This window comes from Crinia signifera, chromosome 8 (genome assembly GCF_055691185.1).
Source record: "Crinia signifera chromosome 8, ASM5569118v1, whole genome shotgun sequence".
NCBI lineage: Eukaryota > Metazoa > Chordata > Amphibia > Anura > Myobatrachidae > Crinia > Crinia signifera.
This window is the reverse complement of record NC_139224.1, coordinates 140277817-140296885: the sequence shown is the minus strand read 5'-3', so window position 1 is coordinate 140296885 and position 19069 is coordinate 140277817. Positions and strand designations below refer to the sequence as shown.

Here is a 19069-nt window from a genome sequence, read left to right as displayed (position 1 = left end):
ACCAGACTTGACCCCTCCTCAGCTGAACAAAAATGGAACACCATGGCAAACTACTCGAGACTCTAGCAAGAAATCCTCCATGGCTCAGGCCTGCATCCAGAACATTCCCGCCAAAGACCCATCACCCTCTGGGTCGACATGATTATCTCCCAGACTCCAGCGATCCATGGACTTCCCGGGTGTCGACGGTCGGGTGAGACAAACCCTTTCACCTGCTCACCAAAAAAAACCGTCTAATGACGCCCCTACTATATATTTGTGAGACAGACTGGTCTCCGCCGTTCTTTTTTGTTCCTTTATAACAAAGTTTAAATGTTTTTTTTTTCTTTTTCTCTTACCATTAAGTTAGGGTTGGTTTAACTAACACTGTAATTATCTTCTTGAAGTGTACTATGCAACACTCTCAATGTGGCGCCCCAGGCGGCGTCCCCTAGTTACCCCCAAACCCCGCACTTGGCCTACTTGGCCCAATGGGACACCGAATGTACAATACAACAGGTTGTCTCATGGCGGGTTGTTACATATTACTGATGTTTATTTTTCTTGTACTTTTTTACCCTTTGTTTTCCCTCATCCCACCCTCATATACTCTTGTCCCCTTAGTCCAATCCGAACGTCCTTCTGCTGAACCATACCCTACCCAGGATGTCAAGTCCAGGTAAACTTAAAATTGTCTCATTCAACGCTAGAGGCCTGAACGTCCCTGAAAAAAGATCTCAATTACTGAATATGCTTTGGTCGGAGAGGGTGGATGTAGCTCTGATACAAGAAACTCACTTTAAAGGATCCGCACGTCCTCCCTCCCTGACCAATTATAGATTCCCCTTAGCATACTACTCAAACAACCCTGACAGCAAAACGAAAGGTGTAGCTGTTGTATTCTCACGATCCCTACAAGTTACGGAAATCAAGACTCATAAAATAGTCCCAGGTAGAATACTGGTAGTCACTTGCACAATCTTCTCCAGTCCCTACACATTCATAGCCCTCTATGCCCCTAACAGCAATCAATCTACATTTCTTAGCTCCCACTTACCAAAATTAGAACCTCTATATAAGGGAACTGTTATTTTAGGAGGTGACCTCAATTGGACCATGGACCCACCGGTAGACACCTCCCCCCCCTCGCCTAGATTTTCAATACGCAAACATAAACAAGTAAGGAAGCTATTACACAACTCACAACTAGCTGACTCGTGGAGAGTTTTGAACCCTAATGGCCGCGACTATACCTTTTTCTCCCATCCGCACCAAACTTACTCCCGACTAGACTACTTATTTATTAGCCACAGACACCTCCCACAGATAATCCAAGCCGATATCGGATCGATCCATCTATCAGACCACGCCCCAGTTTTTCTGACCCTAGCGACTTCCTATCGCAACCCAGCCCAATGGTCTTGGCGCCTCAATGAATCTCTCCTTCAAGACAAATATTGCAAATCCGAACTAGATAAAACCTTAGCCGACTACTTCTCTATCAACGAGACAGACGAGGTATCCAAAACGACCCTCTGGGAAGCGCATAAATGCGTAATGCGAGGAAAACTGATCCAACTAGGCTCATATATGAAAAAATCTAGACCATCAGCTGTAGAATCACTACTGCAAAAAATTCACCTCCTAGAAACTCGCCACAAATCCTCCCTAGCACCCGGCGACCTCCTAGACCTAGCTGAAGCCCGCGACCAACTGAAAAAACTACTCAACCTTAAAACTCAAGCATCCATACGAAAATGTAAATACAGATACTATCAGTGGGGCAACAAGCCTGGACGCCTACTGGCGCAGGCTCTTAGGGCCCAGAAAACAGCCTCCTTTATTTCAAACATGAAAAATAAATCAGGTACACTCTGCTTTAAAACACCGGAAATTGCAGCCTGTTTTAAAGAATACTACTCGGCGCTATACAACCTCTCAGACCCATCCTCAACAACAAACCCTATCCCAAACCTAATTAACTCTAAACGATATCTAGAAAGGGTCGCATACCCCACACTCCCGTCGGCAGCTAGAACCTCCCTAGACGAGCCCTTCACTACACTGGAGGTAGACCGTGCCATAGCCTCTCTGCCTTCAGGCAAGAGCCCCGGCCCGGACGGATTCCCGGCAACATACTACAAAACCTTCAGGGATGTTCTTACCCCTAAAATAGTCCAAGTCTTTAACTCCATAACAGCTACCCATTATTTCCCCCCTCAGTCCCTAGAAGCTCAAATCACTGTAATCCCAAAACAAGGAAAAGATCCCTCAATCTGCCCCAGCTACAGACCAATATCCCTGCTCAACGTAGATCTAAAACTATATGCAAAATTACTGGCCACTAGACTGAACGAATTTCTCCCCATGCTCATACACAATGACCAAGTCGGCTTCGTTCCCGGCCGCGAGGCAAAAGACAACACTACAAAAATAATCTCTCTAATTCATCTAGCCTCCAAGAGCCAAATCCCCACCATTTTACTGTCAACCGACGCCGAAAAGGCTTTCGACAGGGTCAACTGGGACTTCATGAGGGCAGTGCTGGAACACATTGGGTTAGGGCAGGTGTCACTCCATAGAATACTGGCTCTTTACTCACAACCCTCTGCCAGAGTTAAAGTAAACGGAACCCTATCTGACACTTTTTCCATTAGCAATGGTACAAGACAGGGTTGCCCACTCTCCCCCCTCATCTTTGTCTTATGTATCGAAGCCCTCGCTAGGGCAATTAGGAAGAATAACCAAATCACAGGCCTACAAGTTAACGACACCAATTATAAACTAGCCCTATTCGCAGACGATGTCCTGACAATCCTTACACAACCCTCCCACTCACTCCCACATTTTATGCAGGAACTGAACACTTTTAGCGCCCTTTCCAATTTTAAGGTGAATACCACTAAATCATATGCCCTAAACATCTCCGCACCTCCCAAAGAAATAACTGCCCTAAAAGCCCTCTATCCATTTATTTGGAAAGATATCACATACCTGGGAGTCCAACTCCCTAGAGATCTCTCTCAACTATTCACCCTAAACTTCCATCCCATCCTCAAAGCTATCAAAAAGGATTTTTGCAGTTGGCAATACAAAACAATCTCATGGTTAGGTCGTATCGGCGTTGTCAAAATGAACACACTCCCTCGCCTACTGTATCTCCTTCAAGCGCTCCCGATTAAGATCCCAGACTCCTGGTTTCAGACCATCCAATCCCTGATCCAACAGTTTATCTGGGCTCGCAAAACCCCCAGGATTAGCAAATCCACCCTGATGCGGTCAACCGCTCAGGGTGGATTCCAACTTCCGGATGTTAGAAAATATCACCAAGCCATCATGCTAAGCAGGGTCCTAGATTGGACACGAAGTAGGGAGCTCAAACAATGGGTGGTTTTGGAGGGACTATACGCTCAACAGTACCCCGAAATTTTCCCCTGGCTTCCATCCCTTCCTAGACTCTCACATCAGCACCCGACCATCTCCGCTACATTGAAGGCATGGAAGCTCTTACGCAAGAAACCGAGGATTTCCTCAGACATAGGCCCCCTCACATCTTTCCTGGGGAACCCAGCTTTCACACCAGGCATTACTCTCTCCCACTACAAACCGTGGGCCCTGGAGGGCCTCTTTAGGCTAGGCCAACTAACACAAAACTCGGTAGTGCTGCAATTCTCTGACATCCGGAAAAAATGGGATATCCCACAATCAGACTTCTGGAAATATCTCCAGGTTAGGCATTTCCTTCACACAAAGAACACACTAAAACAGGCCTCTAGAGAACTATCCCCCTTCGAGAGACTATGTATCTCCCCTGCTCACCCTAAACATATAATATCTTCCCTATACCAAATCCTACAACAACATACTCCTCAGGAAACCATGCCCTTTCTCAGGAAGTGGGAAAAAGACCTAGATATCAAAATCACAGAGGGGGAATGGGAGGCTATCTTCATGAAAACCCATACAAGCTCCATATGCACTCAAGTCAAAGAAACCCAATATAAACTTCTGATGAGATGGTACAGACACCCATCCCTTCTCCACACAATATCCCCGTCAAACTCCCCTACCTGCTGGAGGTGCCGGAAAGATTTAGGCACCATGGTTCATATATGGTGGTCATGCCCTCTAATTCAACCATTCTGGAGGGAGGTAATCTCTGTGTCATCGGACATCACACTCACTCCTATCCCCACCAACCCCTCCTTCTGGTTGCTAAACCACTCAACTATACCGCTTCCCTCACATAAAAAATCCATACTACGGCACCTAAGCAACGCAGCCCGTGCAGTAATCCCTGCTCTCTGGAAGTCCCAGAATCCACCCACCCGTCTTACCTGGTTTTCGAGGATAGACTATTACATGAACATGGAGGACTTGCTCCTCAGCTCTAAAGATAGGATGTCAGAATTCACGGCCATTTGGCTTCCATGGTTAAACTACAAATCTTCCAACCCATACAAAGACTATATGGTGGCCCATGGAAGACCCTATCAATCCTCTCTTCCATCACTTTGCGACTCTACGACTAATTAAAAGCTACTATTAAGGATTGGACAACCCCCTCACCCCCCCCCCCCCCCTCCTCCCACTCAACTTTAGAAACCCTCCATCCCCGAACCCCCCCCCCCCCCTCCTATTTTTCCCTGGTTATAAGAATACCCTTGTATGTTATGCTGTTAAATTTGAGACTGCAATACTGTAACGATTATTGTAAATGTAATGCCAACTTCTGTAACCTAAATCATTCGCAAAGATACATGTTACTACTTCTCTAATCTCTGTACTTGTATACTTTAACTCAATAAAAACAGAATTTAAAAAAAAAAAAAAAAAACTTAGTTTATTTTACTTAGTTAGTGGCGAGCGTAACCCGGAAGTACGCGCGGCGCCATGCTGGCGCCGTGAAAGTAAAGAAGTACCAAAAAAATATCCTGGCTCAAAGCACCTAAATAAAAAAAGTTTAAAAAACAAAGAAGAAAACCAAATGGATCACAATCTCCGGTTTTGCCTCCAATTCATTCCCAAGAATGTTTTTTTTTTTTTTTTAATTCAATGCTAAGTATTTATTTTCCTCCACAATGTAACATTGACAGTCAATCAAAAAAAATTTCATAGATCAAAGTCTTCAGCTGCGGACACATTGGGAGGAAATTTTGGCCAATTGAGCAGACACACAGTATCGCTAGCAGAACGGTGGTTGTGTGAACCGGATAGGTCTGAGTGACTGTAGTTCAGCTGATGCTTGATATCTGCAGATATATTGTCACATCTGGCTGCAAGTAACATGCGGCCCGCTGACCATCCATACACTGGCTTCAAAGGTTGTGGAGAAATTTAAATACCTGCCCAGCTGTGATGTCAGGACAACACATTGCTAAAGTTATGAGTTTACCTGAAGCGACTGCTCGAGCAGTGGGTCAGATTTCTCGATACAGTGGGCAGTATTCAATGGATGCCGGATCCATTTTGCCGGAATGGATCCGGCATCCATTATTCAATTCATCGGCCAAATCCTGGTCTGATTTGGCCGATGATTGACACTCACCCGGCCGGCGCTCGGACCGGGTGAGTGCGGCAGCGGGAGACGGCGAGGGAGCCTGGATGGAGCCGGGTGAGCTGCTCTCACCCGTCTCGGCGGCAGGTATGTACGGGAGGGTGCGGGCGGCGGTGTAAGGTGGACAGGAGGACAGCGCTGTGTAAGCTGCTGCTGCTTACCCAGCGCCGTCCTCCCTGCCTCAATCCGGCATCTTGTTATGCCGGATTGAGAATGACGGAAACACAGCAGTTTTGGCTGTGTTTCAGCCAAAAGCAGGTGAATTGATGGCTCTTCCGTCAATCCACCTGCTTTTCGGCATGTCGAAAGATTTTGACATGCCGGGAAAAAAAAGCTAATATTGAATACATCGGAACCCCTTTCCGATGTGTTCATGTCGATAATTGCCGTCTTTTCGGCAAGACGGCAGTTTTGACAGTGATCGAATATATACCAGTGTGAGATAATCTAGTATTTTAAGGGCCCGGTATATTCAGTCTACATTCAGCATGCCGACACTGATGAATAGTTGATGTGATCAGAAAGTCCACACTGTGGTATTTATTTGATCTCTAAAAAAGGGCTTAGAGACACATAGCAATTTAGAAACAAACAGTCTCAACGATCTCACTGGATCGCTTAGAAAATGCCCCTACATCGTTCCGTGTAGGTACAATACCGATAGCGATGTGCAGCCCCATGCCTCGTTATCGCCTGGTGATTACTATCCAGCAGGCTGGATAAATCTATAATCTCCGGTGTCGGGGTTAGTGTTCTCACCGGAGAACACTGGCCCTGATAGATCACTCAGCGACACATCGCTATGCAGCGCTGCATGCTGAGCATTCTAGAATCACTAAGAAAGCTCATCAGTACATCTCCCCATGTGTAGGCCCCATTACCCTAGTGTCAACATTTCATATGGCAACATACAGATTACAGACAATGCCAAGTGTTGATATTATCAGTGTTGGCAATCTGACTGCATAACACTGTTGCATAGTTTAACACGCATACGGTACATTCTGTACACGCTTCTTCACCTTTTCCATCAAATGTAAACACAAATGTTTGAACAAACTGTAGCCCACAAAAATGCACTAATGCAATATCGACTTTCAGAAATCTTTACACTAAATTCACAAATTGCTTAAGATCATTATTAAATAGATAGAGCACAGACATGGAAGGACATTTGGACCCAGATGTATGCAGGCACCTACCTTTATATTGCTAAAAGGTACTTGTTTCCTAGCACGGCGCCCGTCGGGTCCCATCGCATACCATAACTTAAGGTATGCGATGGGACCCGATTTTCAGGGTTTAAAGAAGTTCCTGTACAATTTAAAAATCAGTTGCATCGAATGCCATTACAATGGCATGCGATGCGACCGACCCGATTTTTACATTGTACCCAATGTTAAATGGCACCCCAGACCCTATTTTCAATTGTATACCCACCATGAAGGTTAATTATTATGTAAAATGCCCCCCCCCCCATTGTTAACGCAACGCCATGATAAACGTCAACCCGAAGCGTGGCGAGCGCGAGGCCACGAGGGGCGGTACTCCAACCTTTTCATACCCCATTTCCATGAGAAGACCTATGAAATGCTGGGCATACCCATAGGCGCATCCCCTCACTGCTGCCCCACGCCCGCACTGGTGGAGGCGGCATTCGCCATGCCCGCTTGCACCCATTGTATGCACATGAGCAGAAATGCGCATGCACATTATGAAAACATTGCTCCCCTGTTTGAACGCGGGAAGAAGCATGCGGATTAAAAATCAGGCCCATGGTGCCTTGTTCAGCTACCCCTTTTCCGTTCCCAATCGTAGTCTGTGACGATTGTTAAGTATGAAAATTTTCAAGACAACGAAACGAAAAACAATAAAAAATAAAGATGAAAAACTTATTACAACGGTGTGCTGTGTCTACCATTATCATGTTGAACTTTGAACCATGTTGAACTTTGACCATGCCGACCAATAGTGGTCAACCCTATTACTGTCACCCTAAAGTCTGGATATCATACCACTCATAACCCCTTTAAGTTGGCAACAAATCAAAAACCACAGAGGCTCAACAATAGTGAGAACGTTCTAAGTAACATGAATAGGAAGATTTATAGAAGTCTCCTTACCAGAAGCTGTGTCCACATTTTGTCATGTAGGCTTCCTCGATCATATCAAAACAGATGGGGCTGGAAGAAACAGACAAATAATTGACATAAACATAAGATAAAACTGCAGTCATCATAAGAAAAACATTTTCCCAGTCTTTAATAGACAACCACCCAAAAACGAAAACCCCGTACACACGGGGCAGCCTCCATGCTGAGCGGGGTGCTTAAGCACAGATCGCTCAGCACACATTGTGGCACACAAGCAATGCACCTGCAATGTACGCCGAGCAATCTACTAAACAGTGTTTTGCTAGGCACTGTCCTTATCTACAGGCGATGGAGACACATGGGTCCACGCATTGCCATCGCTATGGGGCATACACACGGAACTAGTCAGATTGCCCCGTACGTTACTAACCCAAACAAATAGAGCCGTGGCTTCAGTGCCACACAGAAATGTCAAGTATCAGTAAGATATTCCAGTTCTGGACCAACAAGACAAACATTGCTGTTTGCAGATGAAGAACAAGATAAACTAGTACTGTAGTTCCACAACCCTGGCCCTCAAGTACCCCTAACACAGCTGCATGAACTCGATTAAGATATAATGGTACTTGTGTATTAGCACAGCGCCCACGATGTTCATCGTACTGCATCTCAGCTATATTGCATGCAATACGATTTTTAATTGTAGCCCGCCACGCTTCGGGCTCGATGGCTCTCTGCGCTCGCCACACTATCTAAAATCAACTCCATGCCGACGTGGTTAGTGGGGGTATGAAAATGTCGGAGGACGCGTACCGCTGCGCTCGCCACGCTTCGGGTTGGCGTTAATAGTGGGGGTCGCATTGACAATGAGGGTGCATTTAACATTGTAAGCACCCATCACGGTGCTAGTAGAATTAAAAATTGCATCACATCGCATGCCATTTGCTGGCATGCAATATTTAATTGTACATTCCAGTTAATTTTACGCGAATATCGCATACTACTAAATACGGTATGCGATGGGCTTTTCCGATCTGATGCGCGGTCTCATGTGCATCAGATCAGAGATTGGACCTGCAAGCCTCCCAGCAGGAGGGATTGGGATTGCATGCAGAAGGACTAGCAGCAATCCGGCTGCCTGGGAAGCTCCTGGGCGGTTCAAGGGAATTCTTACGTGACTTCTCACTATCAAAAGTCGCATAAATATATGAAGCCATAAAAGGAGAATTGAATGATTGTTAATGCTGGTCATGAGATGCAGGAGGGGGGTGGGGGGGAAAGGGGGTGAAAGTGGTGGCTGTTCTAAACATTTGTCTTTCACTTTAAGTCCATTATTTTGATTTGCATTGTGCATTAAATGTGAAATGCTGTGGTTCCAGATTTCCTGTTGATGTGCAGATGCCAGACAGCAGCGAGAAATAAATAGCCCCTTACAGTAATGACAATAAAAAAAAGTGGCCCTAGGGTCAATCAGGAGCGCTGGTTAGCTAGACTAAGAACAACAAAATAAATCAATGAATTAGACTGAGCACCACTGCTGCCGTTTATAAAGGATGTGTACCTTTAATCAAGACTGCAAGTACAGAATATAAGTAACTACGGCAAAAAAGTTGCTGTTACCTTAAGAGGCGCAGCTTTGCTCAGTAAATTAATCAATAAATACAATATTTTAAATATAAAGATTTATTAAAATATATTTCATAAAAAGAACATAACCTTTGAAGTGCACTTCATATAAATTAACTGAAATTATAGTAATGTCCTGAAACAGACTTGGTAGTTGTGTTCCTTTGACATGTACCTTTATGCAGAATTTAGGTCACCAACCACCATGCAGCAATACAAAAGGTTGAGATGCACAAGATTGACATGAGTTGGGGGGGGACATGATGTGGAAGGTAAAGTGACACTATCTGCGAACTATAGCACACCCAAATCTGGTAATGTATGGGACCAAGAAAGGACTGTTTACTCCCAAACACTGTTTAACAGACAAGAATGGGCACGAGTCAATTTGGCTAAATCCATTTATCAGAAGGGCCATTTTTGTAAAATTTCTGGCCTTTGGTAGCAAATGTCTGATTGTCATTTGTTCCCGTACATTACCCAATTTTAATTTCCAACAGACAGACTGGACAGGAATCGGTACTTGTTTCCTAGCACGGCGGCCACGATCGCAGTGCATCGCATGCGATGCGATTTTTAATTGTACAAGCACCCTCATGGGTGCTTACAATGTTAAATGCACCCCCACTGTCAACGACACCCCCTCTATCATATCATACGCGTCCTCCGACCTTTTCATACCCCCACTATCCATGTCGGCGTGCAGTTGACTTTAGATAGTGTGGCGAGCACTGCGAGCCCCGCGAGGGGACGTGGATTACTTAACATGTATTCTGCGGCCACTCGCCACGCTTCGGGCTCGGTGGCTCGCCACACTATCTAAAGTCAACTCCACGCCGACGTGGATAGTGGGGGTATGAAAAGGTCGGAGGACGTGTACCGCCGCAGTCGCCACACTATGGGTTGGCGTTAATAGTGGGGGTGGCGTTGACAATGGGGGTGCATTTAACATTGTAAGCACCCATCAGAGTGCTTGTACAATTAAAAATCGCATCGCATGCCATTTGCTGGCATGCGATATTTAATTGTACACTCCGGGTCATTTACCCGAATATCGCATACCATGCCATGCCATGGTATGCGATGGGCACCGTGCTAGGAAACAAGGGTACTTGTTTCCTAGCACGGCGCCCACGATTTTCAATCGTATGGCATCTAATGCATTGTATCGCATCGCATGCTATATAGCCGCATGCGATTTTAAATTGTATAAGCACCCTAATGGGTGCTTTCAATGTTAAATGTCCCCCCCTATACAATTTTTAATTGTATAAGCACCCTAATAGTTGCTTACAATGTTAAATGCACCCCCACTATCAATGCCAACCTGAAGCGTGGCAAACGCAGCGAGCCCGCGAGGGGCTGCGGTAGGCGTCCTGCGACCTTTTCATGCCCCCAGTATCCACGTCGGCGTGGAGTTGATTTTATAGTGTGGCGAGTGCAGCGAGCCACCAAGCCAGAAGCGTGGCGAGCGCAGCGAGCCCCGCGTATTGTATTCCGCGTCCCCTCGCCACACTATCTAAAATCAACTCCACGCCGACGTGGATGGTGGGGGTATGAAAAGGTCGGAGGACGCGTACCGCCGCCCCTCGCTGGCTCGCCACGCTTCGGGTTGGCGTTGATAGTGGGGGTGCTTTTACCATTGTAAGCACCTACTACGGTGCTTATACAATTAATAATCTTATAGGGGGGCCATTTAACATTGAAAGCACCCATTAGGGTGCTTATACAATTTAAAAACGTATTCCATCGCATTGTATGCCATATACAATGGTATACGATTTTAAATTGTATAACATCGGGTGCCATCGTGTCGCATCACATACCATTGTAAGGCTTATGGTATACGATGCGATGGGCGCCGTGCTAGGAAACAAGTACCGAAACAAGTACCCAGGAATCTTTTAGGTGTATACCCAGCTTTATAATGTGTATCCAGCTTTAGGGCTAACTAGCTCTTTATCTACCTCTCCATGCACAAAACCTATGACATGAACTAAAGGTGGCCAGACTGCTGCGACTTCTCACAGCAGCGTAGATCCAGCCAATCCCCATTGACCTGCCCCATATCTTCCCTGGGGGCAGGATCACATGCAGTCCTTTTGCATGTGATATATAGCACACCATGCCAGGAAGTGCTGTCCGATCCAACAGATCGCACCTCAAGCATTTATGCACGTGCATCGGATCAAAAATACATTTGTTTGATTTCTCGGTGCAATATATCAGAATCCAGAAAACTCGGGCCAAATAGCACTGGTATATGGCCACCTTAACACTTCTAAGCCACAGAGATTCCCTAGGTGTCTTAGCAGTGTCAAAGGTTCCCAATGAAGTAACTGCACCATTTTTCTGGAATGATTTCCTAACTATGTAGGGTGTGTATGAGATAGGTGCACTCCCAAGAACAGCTACTTTTCAAATTAATAGCATAGCAATAACGTTAATTGTTAACACTGGCAAGCAACACTTGCTCTAAATCAGGGCTCGACAAATCCCGGGTGCCAAATTGCCATGGAGACCAGCTTTTACTTCCTGGTGACCAGATCCCAACACCCAGCTCTTTGACCAAAATAAGTGACCAGGTCCGTGAATACTGCGCTGGCAGCTTCAGGTCATCCTCGTCTGGCCTGCCCGACTTCTAGTTCTGCCCGTGGCCCGCCCCATTTCTGGAAGAGATCCATAACTGACACTCCGCCGCAGCATGCGCTGGAAGGAGATGTGTCATCATGATGTGCCCTCCTCCTGCGCCGCATGCCGCAGCAGTTCCCCACTGAGGCGACGAGGAGAGATCTGAGCAGCATTTCACTGCAGGCAGCCCAACAGCTTGGCTGCCTGCCTGCCAGGATTGCAAGGTGGCTTACTGGTCCGGCGGCTCCGGCCCCAGCCCAGTCTGTGGCGGCGCTGGTGTTGAATGACAAAAGATTCAGCATTCGCCCAGGCCATCACCTCGCCCGCAGAGCCACCAACCTGAGAGTCTCAGGCGACGAGTCTGACGGATGCGGACTGACAGAAGAAGGCAGGCATCAAAAGATACACTGCCACACTGAGCGAGTGACACTTGCACAACCTGAAATCCTTGCATATTCAATGTAAGGGCAAAATGCTTGCTCTGGGGCTGGTGAACAACCCCATAAATGGCGAGGTTTTCACAAATGCCGAAGTCTGCCGCATTTTATGGCGAGCCTCGACATTTTAATGGCCACACTTGATATTTCCACCTAACCTTAGGGAACCAGCGAAGTGGAAACGGCAAGTGAACCTCACCTAAGGGAAGGGAGTTGAATACTTCTCACCATTGACATTGATAACTCGCCATCAGGGCATTGAATACTGCTCAATATGTGTAGGGTTATGTTTAGATCCACTTCTGTTTTTTGACCAGGATGTGACTTTAGGTGAGGGCAGAAGTTGTTAGATGCCCTCACAGCAGTTTTTATTTGATCTGTAATTTATGTAAGTTATTTTCATTTATATGTGTACGGGCAGCACACAAGATGGCTGATGTTAATATGTGTAGGGGCACTTGAATTATGCAGGGCCACTTTCTCCATTTATATGTACTAAAAACAGTGAGAGACCCTCAGGGGAGATGCTGAAGCCTTGACAGAGATTTAGTTTGTCTGGCTCCTACACTTTTATACTTGCTCCTAGATTTTGATAAAATTGTCAAGCCCTGCTCTAAATGATGACAATATAGAAACTTCCATGTACATTACATATCGCACAGCTAGGTTTTAGCAGAGAGCTTTTTATATTGCATTATTCAAAGTAAGGAGAATAATCCCCTATCGCGCTGAACGTGACAATGGTCCAGTTGTTAGAAGGGAAGACAGGAGTTTACTCTTTGGGAGGGCTGTTTCCTGAAAACATCTTTCTTGTCCTGGAAAGACCAGAACTCAGAGCCAGTTAAAGAAGGCACAGACTAATTATGCTGTTTAACATGGCACCAAACTGTCCAAGCGACAGTAAAAGCCATCCCCTGTAAGGTTACCGTAAATGAAAATCATTAAAGTTGAATGCCAGAATGATGAACTCTAATTAACTATAATTAAAAATGTAGGAATAATGCCAAAATTATGATGAAAGGCATGGATGGGGAAAACTACAAAATGTGGAATGAAATTTTTTTTAACCAGCTACCAAAGAGAGTGTGTGCGAGTGTACATACATATAACGCAGAACATTGTTATGTGCCTGCAACAACTTCTGAAAATGAAACAAGGCTTTGTGGGTGTTACACAATTTTTAATCAGTCACATGATCAACCAAAGGGGTTTATGAAAAAGCAATGAATGCCTTCAATGTTAGGCCATACTCTATAACAGGTATGTCCAACCTGCGGCCCTCCAGCTGTTGTGAAACTACACATCCCAGGATGCCTTGCCACAGTTTAGCTATTAGGGAATGCTAAATCTATGGCAAGGCAGACTGGGATGTGTAGTTTCACAACAGCTGGAGGGCCGCAGGTTGGACATGCCTGCTCTATAATGACAACCATCTTTTCTTTATAGGTGCCTACACACGGGGAGATATGCTGAGCGATGCTAGATCACTCAGAAAGCTCAGCAAGATCTCTCAGCACATAGTGATGTACCTGCGATGTGTGCTGAGAGTTCTGTCAGGGCCAGAGTTCTTTGGTGAAAACACTGGCCCTGTCCGACAATTAAGTATATTTATCCAGCATGCTGAATAATATTAATAATAATAATTAGGCAACAGACATCACTATGCCACTAAACATGGACCAATGTAGGGGCATTTTCTAAGCGATCTAGTGAAATCACTTAGAAAATGCCCTGAAATTGCCCCGTGTGAAGGCCCCACCTGACAGAATCTACCCTGAATCTGCTGGCGAGACTTGATCTCCAACATTAGTGCAGTATGCTATTCTGGAACAGCACAAGCACATTACATCCTGCTGGAATTGCACTAAAGGCCCCCCATACACTATGCGATTTGGGCACGAATTGACCCAATTCGGATGACTCGGGCCATGAAATCATCCCAAATCTCACATGTAGACATTTGCTAAAACTTATGTGCTGCCCGTAGCCAGGCGGGGGACAGCACCTGGCGGCGGATTCTGGCGACCAGAGAGCTGGGCAGAGGGAGCAGCAAACCGGGCAGGGGAAACCGGGCAGTAGGCGCAAAAAAAAAAAAAACACAATACACATGAATGGGCAGCCACTGATTAGCGGAGACCTCGCTCAGCCAATCAGCGATTGGCTGAGAGAGGTCTCAGCCAATCAGTGGCTGCCCATTCATTTCTATGGAGGTGGCCATACATTTATACAATATGAACCTTTTTCACACTATTTTGACCAATAAATCATGTGAGAAGTACTGCATCGTGTTTTACCTTCAGAACCGATCTGATGAGCGGTCCCATGCGCATCGGATCTACAGATCCCCATGGCTGCCACAAGTACTGCAGTCAATGGCATCGTATAGAATACATTGTATGCTAAAGAAGCAATGTATCCTATGCGGGCCAGGCGGGCAGTAGGCAAGGTATCATATGCAAGGCTGTATGCAATACCTTGACTTAGTGTATGGAGATTAACTCTCTCCCACACAAAGCTACACTCAGACATTCACAATACTGCAAATAAAAGGTGATGCAAGAACACACTTTGGGGAGAGAAGTTGATCATAGACACTAACCAGATCCGATCATTTTATAGGCAAACTGCACAATAAGGGAACCCAATTGGAAATACAATGTACTAGCTACAAGCCGTCAAAATGACAAAAAAACCTTAACAGTAATGTCAGGCCAGGCGGCTCTGCAGACCAGGAAGGAACAACACAGTTTTGCACCATCTAGTGGCTGCCAGCGAACAATACACTTAAAACCCCCAAATGGAGGTTAGGATCAGAGTTAGCCTTTAATAGGACATCCTAAGAGAGAAGAGTAATTCACTGATTCTTCTGTATAACATTAGAAGGGTTGCCAGGGTTTTATTTGCAAATGCATAATGCAGATGCCAGGAGTATCCAAGAGGGGTGTGAGAATACATTAGGGCAGTGGTTCACAAACTTGGTCATCATAGCACCCTATAAGTACACGTTTTAAGGCTATACATGCTTAAGCCAAGGTGGCAATTAGTGCCTAATTTAGGTTGTATTAGCTATTATTACTAATCATTTATATAGGTGATCATTACAGAGAACAGTCATTCATCAGTCCTTACTCCAGTGGTTATCTCTACTCAATGGATATACTTAAAACCTGTATGGTTAGGGTGCTGTGATGACAGTAAGGGGCTACTGTAAGTATACAAAAGATACAGGTGGCAGGGAGGCAACTTGGGGGCATAACCAGCATTTCATGGAAACTACAAGTCCCAGATTGATCTCTCATATGAGCCAGCTCTGTGGGTGCTTGGTCCCCCCCAATGAGATGCGCTGCCATCGAGTAACCCTACCCATGGATGGCATATGGGGCAGTGTGAGGTCGCCCAGCTACTATAGGAGGTCCCCCAAGCCCTCTGGAGCTGCAGCTGGCTGGTCACGCTGTGACCTGTAGTCCCACACGGTCGGCCAGGCCTGGCTGCCAGCTGGACATTCTCACCACACAAAGTCGTTGCTCTTGTCCTCGTACGAGTTGATGAGCCCGTTACATAACGGGGTGGGCAGCGGCCGCTTCCTGGGCCCTGTGCTCACCGGCCTCCCAGTCAGCGCCGAGCCGTTGCTCGCCACCCCTAGCCGAGGGATGCTGGGGGCGCAGACGAGTCCAGGACGCAGGGGTGGCCCGGCTGAAGAAGAGCTGGACGGGGCGGAGGATGAAGTGGAGGAGGACGGGCCTGTGCCACCTCCCGGCCCGGGGAGTTGCTGGCCCTGGCGGCCGGAGGACATGATCCTGTGCGCGGCTGCTGCGGACTCGTCTCCTTCCCCGGATCAGGCCCAGCGGCGTAGCATTATTACTTTCTCCGTCTGTTCACCAACTTGGAACAATAAAGTGTCAACAAGAGCAGCCAGCGCCGCGCACCGGAAGCGTCCTGCCAGTGACGGACGCCAGACGTCGGCCACGCCCACAGCCTGCCAGGCTGCTCGCTGCTGCGTTACGGCGGCCGAATAAGGACAAACTACTGGCAGTGGCGAATCGTGAGCATCGCGGATGTCCAGCTCCAGCAGCGTACGCAGTTTAGGTGACAGGTCACAGCTCTCAGCATGTCATGCTAAGCTAAGGACCTCCTGTAACACAGCTACAGCCAGATATGCACTTGTCGGATGCCACATAGCAATAGCATGAAGTCTGTGACTGCATCTTATTACTCTTATGAAGCATTTTACAGGACAGGCATTGGTTGGCGTACCAGTTCCCAGTGATGGTGCGCTGCCTGCTGCAATAAAGTAGGTACCTGACAAGTCTTGGCCACAAAAATAGCCACCATCCTCTTGTCCTCACTCCAGACCAGTGGCAAATGCAGGATTTGTAGAGGGGGGTTTTAAAATGCAGTCCACAATCTACCACTACAGTATATAGAACATTGGAGCAAGGGCGTGAGTCACTGGAGTCACTTCAGGTCCATTCGCAAGCGCATATTTGTTCACATGGGGCAATGCTTTTTAATGCGCATTTCTGCGCATCACCAGATGTCAGCTGCCCATCCATTTCCCCCCGAGTATACACACATTTGGATGGTTGCTAAGAGCAACCATACATATGCGTGCACCTTACACATCCTTCAAATGGGCGTCAACCATCGAAAGATGTGGGAGGTTCCCACTGACATTCTTTGAAACATCCATTTGCAGCCACTGGGAACGTACGCTCCTTGCGAATGGTGGGCCGGCGTACCACCATTCGCAAGGCGGGATCTAGTTCATTCGCAAGGATGCGAATTTTCATCCGAGCGAATACACCAGAATAACCCCCCCTAGTGTGTCAACATTGGCTTTTTTATACACTGAATAATAATATTTATCACTATAGATTTCCTATAGCATAGGTTTTATCAATATTTTAAATAATATAAATAAGTTGTCAGGAAAAGGTTGCACATATTATAATAAATACACAAACATTATAGAATCAGTACTGCACTTTCTAAGCTCACATTCTCCCACCTCATGGTAAGGCTTCTGTCTCTTCTTCCTGGTAGAAGAATTTAGTTTTAGTCTTAAGGCCCCCATACACTATACACTATGTGATTTTGGGACGATTTCATCCGATTTCGTCACTCGGGTGAAATCGGCCCAAAATCGCAGGTGTGTGATATCTGATCCGATCCGATGCGCGGTCCCGTGCACATCGGACCGGATCAGGGAGGTCGGACGGTCAGTACATAAGATCACGTCCGACCTCCCTGTATGCATATGCCCACCTGACAGGCATATGCATGCAGACACCGGGGGAGCAGTGGGACGGGCAGCGGGTCCCTGAGTGCTAAGCTGGCGGCGCCGGGGAGTGCTGACCTGGCCGGGCGGTGATGATCATAGATATCAGCACAGCAGCGCTGCGGGATGGGACGCGCAGTGGCGGGTATTAGATTTTAAAATACCTGTCAAATGACTAGCCGTTCTCTGATTGGCTGGCTGAGAGCTCAGCCAATCAGAGAACGGCCAGTCATTTGACAGGTATTTTAAAATCTAATACCCACCACTGCGTGTCCCGCAACGCTGCTGTGCTGATATCTATGATCATCATCACCGCCCAGCCAGGTCAGCACTCCCCGGCGCGGCCAGCTTAGCACTCAGGGACCCGCTGCCCGCCCCACTGCTCCCCCTGATAAGAGCACCGCCGCCCCCTGACCCTCACCGCCCGCCCCCTGCGCCCCGACATGTGATAAATCGCAAGCGATTTATCACATGTCAAATTTGGCTCAGCAAGTGCCAAATTGTGTGTGAGCCTCCCGGGGAGCTCCCGGGCGGCTCACAGGAGAATTGGGTCCGACTTGTCCTAAGGAATTAAATGCCACAGTTTAGTCAAATTTATTAACTTTGTCATAGTCAAGTTTTGGTCAGTGGATCTTGACGGACACTATCATCTTATTTTAGTCAGTGCTTTAGTCATAGCTTTGCAGTTTATTGGTACTGTAATGGATTTTTCTGAAGATCATTTATCATTCCCTTGAATACTTTGTATACCACTCACTATGTGTTTAGTAATCTAGGTATCAAACAAGTGCAACACAAATGCTATTTCCTTCACAGCAGGTCATCTATTTTCTGCAAATATCAATTCAAGAATACAGTTAATTGTTTTGTTTTTTTAAATTAAAAATTATAATTTAAATAATTAAAGAAAAATACAACCTGCCTGATACAAGTAAGTACTACAGTAATGATCTGCTGCAAAAAAATAATAATAATAATAATAATAAAACAAAGATGTAAGGATGCATATTATAATATTTAGCTAAAGTTACCTAATTAGCTAGCTACATAAACTGACTGAGTAATTGTCATGACAAAGAGTTGTGCCACTGCAGCGCAAGTAAGTAATTCTAGGGCCAGAGAGGATGGGGAAAACTTTATAAAATACAGTATTCAGGGGCTGGCTGGCAACTTTCAGCCCAGGGGGCCAACACTAGTAAACGGCCCGGGGAAGGGGCTAAAATGATGCAAATCGCTACTCCATCCACTCACTGTCAACACTGCAGTGTTTTCCCACACCATTCAATAAAACATTTCTCCTCCTCCACCCCCCAATATTCACCCCCCCCAGCACACACAAATTTACCTTTTACCAAGTGTAGGGTGGGGCTTCTCCCTGAGGACAGCATGCTCAGCCTCCCAGCTTATCAGCGTCATGTACAGCGCAGAGTGGCCGGGCAGCAAGCGTCCTCTGTGTCTGTGTCCCTCC

At 46.4% G+C, this 19069-nt stretch overlaps 1 protein-coding gene across 4 annotated transcripts in view; it reads right to left on the bottom strand.

The window, feature by feature from the left end:
• Window positions 1–16291, bottom strand: part of COP1 (COP1 E3 ubiquitin ligase) — a 162275-nt gene extending 145984 nt beyond the window's left edge. For 2 of the 4 annotated variants that reach the window (XM_083157268.1, XM_083157269.1), the window contains exons 1-2: window positions 15833–16290; window positions 7660–7719 (exon numbers count right to left, since the gene is read on the bottom strand). In XM_083157268.1, the coding sequence (XP_083013394.1) occupies window positions 7660–7719; window positions 15833–16116 (344 nt within the window). In that variant the 5' untranslated portion in view covers window positions 16117–16290. Of the gene's footprint in view, window positions 1–7659; window positions 7720–15832 lie in introns of all 4 variants that reach the window. The other 2 variants (XM_083157267.1, XM_083157270.1) reach the window with 2 other exon arrangements.
• Between the last annotated feature and the right edge of the window lie 2778 nt (window positions 16292–19069).